Raw genomic sequence first — 12,424 nt, forward strand, 5'->3', positions numbered from 1 at the left:
TGACTGGCCCCACCCCCATCTATTCTCTGCTTCCTGAGTCCCAGCTGATCGGGAGGGAATGGGGATTTTGCAGTAACCTTCCCCTGCCACGCCCACCAAGCCACACCCACCGGTAGTAAAAAAAAATTGAATCCCACCACTGATTATGCTCTCTGTTTAATGTGTACCGCACATCTATCCATTCTGGACATGTCAGTCATGGCAACTGCATGGGAAAATTTCCGACTCATTTTCAGGTGCAACTCCTAGTCAAAATCTTATAATTCTTTTGGAAAATTTATCATAAAGTTACAGCTGACAGAAATATTTGAGATGGATTGACAAGCTTGCTACTACTGCAGGATGAAGAACAGAAACTCTTCCATCCATTCAGCTAGATCCTGCCTAATGGTTAGCTTTCATCGCTTCTATCTAGCATTGATAAAATTGATTCTTCTCCCATATTTTCTTCTCCATGGCAAGAGACACATAACTCTGTCTTACCTTGAAAGTAGCCAAGAAGGTCTCCATCAGTTCAGTGGTGTGGGAGATCACATCAACATTTCTATTTAACTCGGAGAGATGTTTCTGAGATACCTTAGCTCGGTTTTGCCCCACATCATTCTCTGATAGGTAGAACTATAGAGAAACAGCACAGCTAAGCGTAAAGAAAAATCTTTGACATAATTCTTTGCCACCAATAAAACAGCATTTTTACCCTTTTCTTGCCTTATTTTACTGTCAGATGCACCACATTGTCTAATAGCATATTATGGAGTTGACTTTTATATCTCCATTCCCAGCAGCATTTGCATACAATGTGTGTATTCAGTAGTGTTTTACAATCTTGGTAAATTTAAGATAGATGGACTACATCTCCCAGAATTCCCCAGTCAGGAGGATTCTGGGAGTTGAAGCCCATCCATCTTAGAGTTGCTAAGGGTGAGAAATATTGCACTATACGCTGTGTAAGAAACATAGTAGATGTAATACTGCGTGAACATAAGATACTAAAGAGAATGATGCATAGCAGGATCCTAGAATATGTTAACACCGATTCTAAATTAATCTTTTATGAAAGTTAAGAGTGCCACTATTAGCGTGGCATTTCTCATTCTGACAACTTTTAATGGGAGCGAATAACAGCTGATTCATTAAACTTTCCAAATTAGGCAATCTCTTAGAATCCCAAGCGATATTATTCATTCAGCCATGTGTTGCATAGAGCTAAATTACCAACAATTATCTGTTATTAAACGAGCAAAAATCAGGACTAATTAAGAATCCAGATGGCACGTTGGGAAATTGAATCCTATCACACACTTAGAAACTGTCTTTAGATGATGGGCATTCCTTCAATTTTGCACCTCTGTCTGCCACAAGTTCCTTCTTCCAGCTTAGAAGAGAAGTGGAAGCAATTGCCCTGTATGAAGATCTATTCCTTCTGCAGCAGAGCTGGTGAGATCCACAATCAATTAAGGTGAATGGGTGGGAGAGGCGAATCACACTGTCTTGCTGGCACCATTCGTAATTTAAGGTAGCATGAACAAAGGGGAAATGACATGGCAATAACTAGGGGAGGGGTTCGGCAGAGGGTTAGGATTATTTGAGCCATCTGCAGGGGTTCTGATTTACCCCCCGAGATCTGAGTGGAGACCAACGTCCTTTCTGGGCTGAAGAAGGTGGATCACTTTTCTTTAGACAGGAGGATATGGAGAACAAGGTACCTCCAATTCTCCTGCACAAGAAATGTGCCACTTCCTTTATGTTAAGAAAGGAGATGAATGCCAAAGTTGCTTTGGATAGTGAGGTGGGTAGCATATAAATGTATTTATTTATTTAACCACCTCCTTCTGCACAGAAAGAAATACTCTCTGCAAAGGAGACTCAGAATGATGTTATAAATTGATAACATATAGATGAATGCATGTATATGCGCACATGGTGTCTATGGATCTACATATACTACATATCGGCTTGTGGAAAAGCAGCTACAGCAGAATAAAATCTGCACAGAATGTGTGAGTAGAATCAAAGAAGACCTGAGCCTTACAATTGCTCTCTCGAATTTGTTCGGCAAAATCAGTAAACTGCATACCTGTGAGGACAGGTCACTCCATTGAGCATCATCCTGGTCATGGAGTGTGACAGATTTCACGCCTGCGAGAATCACATTCTTGGCAATCTCGACCCCCAGCCCCGTCATTCCACAAACCAGCACCGTTGCTGTGGCCATCTTTTGCATGGCCTCATGCCCAAGCAGATAGCTGGAACAAAAACATCACAATGATGTAAATGCCAAGCATTAACAGCAAACTGCACTCTTGTTCTTGTTCAACACTTTCACCCTTATCTTGGCTTCCTTTGCCAATTACCACTCTCTATTTTTCTTCCCTCTGTCATTATGTATTTTATGCATGGAATGATCTCAGGAGACAGAAAGAGAGCACAAGCTGGACACGCGGCATGTAAAATATATCTCAGCTCAAAGGGTTTCCCGCAGGACAGCTGTGGTAAATATTTCAGAAAGGACCTTCTCTAGTTTTCTGTAAAGTGGGGGCGGGAGGAGAAATACTTTCAATCTTGCAAAATTCTGTTAATGTAACCTTACAACAAAGATAGAGCTGGTTTTCCTGCTTGCACTTCTTGTCAGGACTACTTCGTGGTGTTAACTGTTGTCTTAATCCCCAGATTCTTCTCCAAAATAAATTCCACCAGATGCTCACTCATTATCCAACTACTCTCAGTCAGCAATGAGTCTCTATTACACCAGCTCTCAAGCAATAGCCCTTTGGGATTTCTTCGCATTCCTCCCACTTTTGTGTCGCATGTTATCAGACTCACAGTTGGCGGGAATACAATTCCTCGTCGATCTTCGGAAGGTTCTCCGTGGCACTCATTCTGATCCTGCTGCTTCTGTACTGTCAGGGGCAAAAAAAAAAAAAAGGGAGGACCAAGGCATTTAATCGGGCTATTGGAAAGTCTTGCGTCATGAACTTATTGTCCAGGCACCAATCATGGTTGTGCTTAGTAAACTGCAAGGAGAATTGTCCTCTCCTCTAGATTCAGTGATGGCAAACCTTTTTTGGCTCACGTGCCATAAGTGGGAGGAGTGCAGAGGGGTCGTGTGCGGGCGTGCCACACCCATAATGCAATGCGTGACCTCCCAGTGCGCATGCACGCACTACAGGCGCTCCCCCCATTTTTACATGCTTTTTTCGTCCTCCCCAGGCTCCAGAGGCTTTATAGGAGCCTGGGGAGGGCGAAAACACCCTTCCCTGCCCCCCCGGATGCCCTCCGGAGGCTTCAGGGACCGTCAGGAGGCTTCCCTGACGCCTTCGGAGCGCTCAAAACGACCCTCAGAGCAAACTGGAAATCCGTTCCTGAACTTTCGGTTTGCCCGTAGGGCCGTTTTTTTGCGCTCTGGAGGCTTCACGGAAGCTCATGAAGCCTCCGGAGGGCCTCAGGGGGGAGGCGGGGGAGGCTCTTTTCACCCTCCCCAGGCTCCTATAAAGCCTCTAGAGCCTGGGGAGGGCGAAAAATGGCTTTTAAAAAGGGTGAACTCAGCTGGCCAGCGCTGAGTCTAGAACATCATTCTCTGTGATATCAGAGAAGCCCCAAGCCTGTTAACTTTTCACAAAGACATTAAGACCGTGATGATTCAGAGGGCCTTTGCAGGGCTGAAGGAATCATTTCAATCCTTTCCTGACGAGGATGGTGTTTTGGCTCTTCCTTAATACATAAGGTGTGATTGATCACATTTTTATTATTTTTTATGATTGTGTAGCTGTGTCTAGTTTTAACCGTATTACTATTTTCATGCAAGCTGTTCAGTTGTGACTGGACTGGCATAACTTAGTACAATATTTCTTGACATTTTCTTCTTTCAAGTCCCCTTAAGAGGGGTCTTTTCTCTTTTTTAAGAGATCCCACTCTTAAGAAAAATTGTGGAAGATCCCAAAATAGCCTTTGTTTGCATTTACCATTTATGGCATTAAAAATGAAAACTGATGCACTTATACAATATTTATTCATTGAATAATGTAGAAATACCTAGATAAATAAAATACTTTTCCGGGGGGGGGGGAATCTGTTTTTAAAAACAATTATTAAAAAATGGGAAGAATTTTAATTCTTTTGCACATGTTTTCAGTATTTGGCAAATCATTTTGATTTTGAGAACCCCTGGGGAGGTCTCCCAGGGGTTCTATGATCACTCTTAAAAAAAAACACTGGCTTACTAAAATAAAATAAATTTAAACAGAAAGCAAGTCTCAGCAGAGGGCAGGATAGGCTGACCGTGTCTAGGTTCAGAAGTTCAACAGAATCAGGAATTAACCTAATTAATACTTGGAGTGGAAATCACCAGAAAATTCTAAAGCTTGTAGGCTAATCTGGAAAGTTGAAAAACATTCTGGAAAAAGGCAGTAGCAAGCCACTTCTGTACAGTTGCTAAGAAAAATGCATGAATGTAGCAATATTAACTGTACTGGCAGATTATTATCTTTTAGATTGAAAAATAGTGGTAGTATGATGGGTGTTGTATCTCACCAAGGGCAGAAGTTTTAAGACCTGGCATTAATTTCCCTTCTACTTCCCCTGAGTGCCATACAATCAAGTAAGGGAGGCACAACTTTGAGGCTCATTGGTAGAGGGGGCCTGGCCCAACTTCCTCCTTGCTCCATGTAATCTTTAAAACAAACAAAGGGTCTTATTGGACCTCAACAGGTGGGGCTATTGTACTGTATTATGGTCGCAAAAATCTGGACAAACACCAAGTGGCAATGACAAATTAAAAGTGTTTTCTATGCCTCTTTGTGCCAACTGCCAGTCATCTGGATTTTTCAGCCCAAATATGATTATGACTACATATGGGAACTACTCAGCCAGCCTGGCAGGCGATTTTAAAAGCACAGAACAAGTAGAGCAGTTGAGATCCTGCTTCAGTTCACACACAGAAGATAACCCAGGTGTTTCAGGTGCCCTTCTAAGAGTAATTTCAATATGGTCATTTTTCAGGGATAATGGAAGAACAAGGAGTTTCCAGCAGAGTGAGTGTAATGAAAAAGTACAGAAATGATTAGAGATGAAAGTGAAATGAGGAAACAATGGAGTTTGTATGGGAATGATCAGGGGCGTCAAACTCAAGGCCCGTGGGCCGCATCCGGCCCACAGGGAGCTTAGAGCTGCCCCGTGGGGCCATTGCCATTGAAAACAGAGCTTGATGGGACCAAGGAAGGAAGGAAATTATAATGAGAAAGGGAGGGTCTGAAGGAAGTCCCCCCCCAAATGAGTGACATTGAGCTGCCCACGCCCACCTCATTCCCCCTGAGGTCAAACACAACCCTGATGTGGTCCTTAATGAAATCGAGTTTGACACCCCTGGGAATGATAGAGAAATATCAGTGACTGACGTTGAAACAAATACTACAAATGTTTGGGTCCCCAAAAGTATTAAGTTAAGAAAAAACCTTAACAAGTCAAACAAAAAATAAAAGGCAAAAGAAAATAATACAAGAGGAGTAAACAAGAAAATCACCAGCATCACGGAATTTAACAGGATTAAATTGGTTAGGTAATAATTTTTTTATCATTAGAGTTATACAATTGAATATTTATACAATTTTAAACATTGCAGGTCAGTAGTTGTAAATATCAACAGAAATAATGAACACAGCATAAAATCATTAAGAAATAATAATAATAATACCTAAAAACTACAGACCAATAACATGCTTGCCAAAAACCTTCAAATTACTCACAGGCATTATTGCAGATAACATTATGGATTATTTGGAAACAAACAACATCTTGCCAGTAGAGCAAAAAGGCAACAAAAGAAGGAGTAGGGGCACAAAAGATCAGCTCCTAATTGATAAAATGATATTAGAAAATTGTAAGAAAAGAAAAACGAACTTGAATATGGTCTGGATTGATTATAAAAAGGCATTCGACTCATTGCCACATAGTTGGATTATAAAATGCTCAGAAACAACTGGCATTAGTAAAAATATTGCATCCTTCACTGAAAAGGCGATGAAACAATGGAGAACTGAGTTGGCAGTAGGGAATGAGAACTACGGAATGGTTAATATCAAGCGAGGAATTTTCCAGGGTGATTCACTTTCACCTCTTCTCTTCATCGCGATGATCCCACTATCAGTAATCTTTTAAAAAATGAAATTAGGCTACCAAACAGCCAAAGAAGCTGAAAAAATTTCGCATTTATTATATATGGATGATTTGAAACTCTATGGAAAGTCAGAAATAGAAATCCAATCACTGACAAACGCAGTCCGAGTATTCAGCACCGATATTTCAATGCAGTTTGGCATAGAAAAATGCGCCACTGTATCTATAAAAAGGGGCAAAATCACTGCATGTGAGGAAATTGAAATGCCCAATGGCCAACTAATTAAATGCAACGAAAATGAAGCCTACAAATACTTAGACATTCTGCAGTTGGATAACATCAAACATGGAGAAGTAAAAACTATTGTCAGAAGAGAGTACACCAACAGAGTTAGGAAAATTTTGAAATCTAAATTAAATGGTGGAAATACAATCAAGGCCATAAATACCTGGGCAATACCAGTTATAAGATACACAGCTGGTATAGTTAACTGGACACAAGCTGATTTGGACATTTTGGACCGAAAAACCAGGAAACTAATGACAATGCACTACAGTTTACATCCACGCGGTTACACTGATAGACTATACCTGCCCCGAAAATCAGGTGGCAGAGGATTATTACAAGTGAAGCAAATAGTTGAAGAAGAAAAACATGCACTGGCTATTTATTTAAAAGAAAGTCAAGAACATCTATTAATCGAAGTAAAGAACAAAAATCTACTGAAGGCCCAACAGACAAAACAAGAATACAGAAAAGATGTGATAAAATCAAGAATGGATAGTTGGCAGAACAAAGCATTGGATGGTCAATTTCTGAAAAAAATAAAAGATAAAGTGGACAGTGAAAAAACTTGGTTATGGTTAACAACAGGTACATTAAAGAAAGAAACAGAGTCACTAATCCTGGCTGCGCAAGAACAAGCTATCCAAACAAATGCCATTAAGGCCAAAATCGAAAAATCCTCTGATGATGCCAAATGCAGACTCTGCAAAGAAGTTGATGAAACTGTTGACCACATACTCAGCTGCTGTAAAAAAATTGCGCAGACTGATTATAAATTGCGGCACAATTCAGTAGCACAAATGATCCACTGGAATTTGTGCAAAAATTATAATATTAAAACAACAACAAACTGGTGGGAACATAAGCCTGAAAAAGTCACCGAAAATCAGATGGTCAAGATCCTATGGGATTTTCGTATACAAACGGACAAAATACTGGCGCATAACAGACCAGACATCACACTGGTTGAGAAAAATAAGGTTACAATTATAGACATCGCAATACCAGGTGATAGCAGGGTCGACGAGAAGGAACATGAAAAAAATCACGAAATACCAGGACTTAAAAATTGAAATTCAACGATTATGGCACAAACCAGCAGTGGTAATTCCAGTGGTAATCGGCGCACTGGATGTTATTCCAAAAGCACTGGAATTACATTTAAAACAGTTAAAACTTGACAAAATCACCATCAGTCAAATGCAAAAAAACCGCACTGCTTGGATCTGCACGTATATTACGAAAATACGTTAGGACGTCCTAGGCCCCTGGGTGGGGCCCGACTAGTAATTAATGCCAAATCCAGCGAAACAACTGGCCGCTGTGATACAATTCTGTTGATGCAATAATAACAATAATGATAATAATAATAATAACAACAACAACAACAACAACATGTATCTTTACAGAAAAAGTCCTACCCTTGTTTAGCACATCGTTTAACGATGATATTAAAACTTCACGTTAAGAAAACCCCAAATTTCGGATAATTTCTTAAATGTTATTTTATTTCAATACGACTACGTTGTCTTGGATTGTCTTGGATTCCGGGGAGCGCCTCTGACGCTCCTGGGTTTGCTGATGAAGGTTTTCGTTCTAGCTCGTCCCACAGCCATTCATACCTTCACAGCAATAGAGCGCAACGTTTTGCCATTCAGAGAAAATTAAAAACCTTACCCACACAGACACTTCGTGCTTCTCCCCCAACACGAAATCCAGCAGCTCCGGTCGGAAGAACCCGGGAATGTGGCAAAGCCCGCCTCCTTTTGGCAAAGAGTAGGAAAGGGAAAGCGAAACCGATCGGAAACTAAGCTGGAATAGATAACAATTGCTCGGGTTTCTTTGCGCTGCAGGTCCGACGGGAGTTTTCTTAAGAGTAAAGGCGGTGCTTTAAAATGGCTTTGAGGCACGGTTTCTTTCTTTCTTTCCTTTCTCCTTCCTCCCTTTTTCTTGACAACCTGTAGTACCTAGCGGTACTAAAGTTGCTTGTATAATGCAACTATGTAACGACTGAATTTGCTCTTTTAAACGTTTCTCCAAACGAACCCCATTTGGCCCCTTTTTCTTCGTTGAAGGTCGCGCAGGCTTGCCTTCCTTCTACGGCTTCTCGGCGCTAAAAACCTTTGTGTAAAATACAGGGAATCGCTGAATAACAAGAATAACATAAGTAAACTTCGGGAAAACTGCGTGCGATCGCATCATACGGCTCCTTTTGTGCCGGTCCCTGAACCCCGCGCGGCGCCTCGGCCAGGAGACTTGGCTCCCTCCGTCCCTCCTCACCTAAGGAACTCCGAGCTCGCGTGTAATAGGAACAACACGCCGGCTTTTTCTGCGGGGAGGGGTTTGCAAGTTGCCTCCGGCGCATGCGCAGTGAGGAGCCGCTGACAGTTTTGTTTGGATTTGTGGCGCAGCGCTGAGCCCTGGTGGGTCTCGCCATTGTGCGAGCGGCGGGTGGGCTTGATGGCGGCTGAGGCTGAGGCAGGGACCGACCCGGCTTCCGCGGAGTGGGAGGCCCCCACGCGCGTGTTGCGGGCTCTCACCTGGCTCGGCCAAGAGTTCCTGTCGGACTGGGAGGCCCAGGACTTGCGGGCCGCCCTCTTCCAGCTGCTGCTGCTCTGGCTGCTGGTGAGCTTGCTGGGCATCCAGGTGGCCTGGAGGGTCTACGGGAACACCGTCACCAGCCTCTACTATCGGCAAGGTAGGGCTCCCCGCAGAAGCCCCTGCCCTGCCCTGAGTCCACCTCCGATCCGCTTGCCCCCCCCCCACCTGCGCGCACCCGCGATTCGCTCCTGGGGCTCCCGTCGTCTCCCTTTGGGTGGTGCGGGCTGGAGATCAGCCCAGGTCACCCTCCAAGTGTTGGCCCCCGCCCCCCCGCTTGGAGAACCCGGTGCAGGGAAGGGTTCGATCTTGACTCGCTGCCTGGCAGCCTTGCGAGAGAGCAGACAGGAAGCACAGCCAGATAATTCTACTTTATTGCACAATTACTTTATTGCAAGGTTACATTGGCGGAATCGCGCGACTCTATATATCTCTATGTAACAGATGTCTCTTTCCTCACCTTCCCGTTCCCGATCCCCATTACAGCTCAAGAAACTAGGGAAGGAGAGTCTTTTGACTCTCTTCTGAGCCACTTGACTTGTCTGCATGGCTGCCTGCTGCAGGCTAAGTTGCCTTTTATTGGACTGTTCCCTTGGCTGCAGGTCTTTGCCCAAGGTCATTCCCACCTCCCATTACATTGCCCCAAAGAGTTAATGGTGAAGCCCTGGCCAGAAGCCCTCTGCCAGGCCAGGTCGATTGTTCCAGCCCCTCTGGCAGCTGAGTTGACCTGTGGTTGGTGGTGGGAGAGAAGCAATAAGGCGGTGAAGGAATCATATCGGATGTGGGGTTCTGTCTCATTCCTGAGTGGTCTTTAACTAGTTGCTGTTCAGTTCTGTTGCCAATCCCCCCCTCCCCCCAGTCATTTGTAAAAAGTATGCACAATGGTTTGGCAACAGGTGTTACAGTGTCCTCTCTCTGTGATCAACCATTTCTGATACTGAGGCATCTTCTAAGATTAATGTGCACTCTGCAGAGAGAAACATGGCATCATTGAATTCCGCAGCATTATTAAATTGACATTTGTGGATGTGCAACTCCAAGGAAACTAGTTTTGTCTTAACTCCTCCAACAACCCTTCCCCAATTGTGAGGACATTGGCCATGAATATCGTAATAGTCTAGAAGTTGATCACAGAGCAAAATGTTCCTATCTTGTCAGGACATAGCAGGGGGGGGGGGAGAGAGTAAATGTTCTGAAAGTATTTCTTTCACTCGTATTGTAAAAGGTGAGCATTCTCCTACTTTGCAGAATCTATATTTTTTCCCAGGGCTATGGAAGTTTAGCAATGAATTATTAGTTACTGTGAAATTTTGGTGGTTGTGTCTATAGTTAATTATCTAATTTAACTTGGCCTTATTCTAGTTTTATTCTATTTGATAGAATATTCATATTAGATGCTATGGATGTGTAATTTAGGCTCCAGTTACTGAGAACGGCCCGGTGTGACCTGGATGGCTAGGCTGCAGGGGAACTGGAGAGGTCTGACTTTGGCGGAGGCCATTCCCCACATAATGCCTGACTCGTGCTTGTCAGGTCTTCTCTGTGGTCTTTATAAAAACAGGTTTAGTGTTGTTTTCTGAAAGAATACCAGAGCTTTGTTTCAAAAACTCACGGTTAGCACTTTCTTAAGAACACACTAATTCTGCACTGCACAAATCTAGAAAAAAGAGACAGCTTCCGCCCCTCAGTATTGTTGCTTCTTTCACCAAAGAGAACATTGGAGAGTTTCCACTGTGTCCGTTGACAAAAGATGATTTTGTATGCCCATACTTTTTATTATTTTTCTTACTTAGGGGACAGAGTATCGTGATACTACCATGTTTCCCCCAAAATAAGACAGGGACTTATTTTCTTTTGACCCCCGAAATAAGCACTCGGCCTTATTTTCGGAGAGGTCTTATCATTTTTGAGCTGCAGGAGGCAGTGAGTGGGGTCACCTCATGGCTGCTGCTGTCTTGCAATATTTTCGGGGGAGGGATTATTTTAGCGCATGCACTCAAAAGCCCGATTAGGCTTATTATCTAGGGAGGGCTTATTTTTAGGGAAACAGGGAGTATCCTTAAAGTCATTTCAGTAAATATCTTGCAAGACAAAAGGGACACAGAAGTCCTCCAAAGGAGCAGGAGAATAGGACCTGAAGGATTTAGTTGCCCATTCTTCTTCTTTCCAGGTGCTGGAGGACAGAATGGAGAAACTCCAGATGGCTCTTCACACTTTTCTATGTGGTGAGTTGTTTTATTCATGGAACTGGCCATCGTTCTAACAGCATCAGTGGTTTGGGGCGATCAACCCAGAAAAAACACCGATTGCATTTCTTGAAGGTTTTGATGTGGTTGGATTTTCTTTTTTAAATTTAGGGAGAGCACAAGCAACACAAATACAAAAACACATCGAGAGTAACAACAGAGGTGACCAAGCCAGGCTCCTGCCGCATCAGGAGCACAGACGATGGGGATGCTTGCTGCCTGCCCACTCAGAGGCCTTGCTGATTCAGTGCAAAGGGAAAGTGCAATCAAAATTGTCATTTCTCCCATGCTATGGTTTAGTTGCTGGCCATCACTGGTGCTGTGAGGACTGCTCCTATCCGTCCAGTTGCCAAGCTCTGAATCTCAGGATTGCTTTACTCAGGTTTGGGAAGCTGCAATTCCCCACTCCCAGCCCCCAATTACATTATTTCCATTGTTCTTCTACATGCCACAAACCTATCTGCAGACTGACCTCCGGCCTATCTTTTCTCAGCATTAAATTGCTGACACAGACCTCATTTCTTTCTGTTGTGGTTCTTGAAGTCCTCTGGCCCTGAGCCAGCTTCTCCTTAGAAAGGACACAGGCTCATTTTTCCAGTTGAGCATGAATCATCAGTTGCCATCTTATTCTGAGTAGTTTTTTGGCCTAACGGAAACTGTAGCCTGAGTCAGCAGTAGCCAGATGTATTGGCCCACAGCTTGAGAACTTGAAGATATATGGCCGATCATTGGGGATTCTCAGAATTGTTCTTTACATTTGGTAGGATTGGAGAAATCTAGCCTGGGCATTTTTTAAAAAAATGTCTACCTACCTCTGTCAGCTTTGTAGGTAGTATGGGCTAATGACTTTCTGGAGCTCAACACTTTCAGGAATAGTTCTGCTCGCAACCCATAAGCCATTGTGCTTATGAGTTGAAGGACTGAGATGAAGCTGCTCTATAATTGTGTGATCCAAGAAGTGCTGATGCAATACCGAGCTTTTCTTTTCTCTGCCATGGGCTGCCACGTATTGCAGAGTTTGTAATATACAGATTATAAAGATGTAATTAAAAAAAAAACCAAAAGTAGCTTGGTTGTTATTGTAGCCATTGCATGTGAACTGCATTTTATTAGTTAAGGGCCATGCTACCTGCTGAGCAAAAAAATAATAATAATCCACATTTTTATTTTAAAAAAATTGAAA

The 12,424-nt window shown here is 43.0% G+C and overlaps 2 protein-coding genes across 3 annotated transcripts in view; one reads left to right on the forward strand and one right to left on the reverse strand.

The window, feature by feature from the left end:
• The window catches only part of UBA7 (ubiquitin like modifier activating enzyme 7), a 69,918-nt gene extending 61,232 nt beyond the window's left edge, over window positions 1-8,686 (reverse strand). The window contains exons 1-4 of one of the 2 annotated variants that reach the window (XM_081970985.1): window positions 8,075-8,686; window positions 2,824-2,895; window positions 2,078-2,246; window positions 484-618 (exon numbers count right to left, since the gene is read on the reverse strand). In XM_081970985.1, coding sequence (XP_081827111.1) covers window positions 484-618; window positions 2,078-2,246; window positions 2,824-2,879 — 360 coding nt within the window. In that variant the 5' untranslated portion in view covers window positions 2,880-2,895; window positions 8,075-8,686. Of the gene's footprint in view, window positions 1-483; window positions 619-2,077; window positions 2,247-2,823; window positions 2,901-8,074 lie in introns of both variants that reach the window. The other variant, XM_081970984.1, reaches the window with a different exon arrangement.
• A 93-nt stretch (window positions 8,687-8,779) lies between these two features.
• Window positions 8,780-12,308, forward strand: TCTA (T cell leukemia translocation altered). Its single transcript, XM_081971016.1, has 3 exons — window positions 8,780-9,095; window positions 11,166-11,220; window positions 11,353-12,308. Exons 1-3 carry the CDS (start codon window positions 8,858-8,860, stop codon window positions 11,393-11,395), a joined length of 336 nt encoding a protein of 111 aa, XP_081827142.1. The 5' UTR covers window positions 8,780-8,857; the 3' UTR covers window positions 11,396-12,308.
• The last annotated feature ends 116 nt before the right edge of the window (window positions 12,309-12,424 follow it).

The sequence above is a fragment of the Natrix helvetica genome (genome assembly GCF_964273705.1).
Source record: "Natrix helvetica genome assembly, chromosome: 1".
NCBI lineage: Eukaryota > Metazoa > Chordata > Lepidosauria > Squamata > Natricidae > Natrix > Natrix helvetica.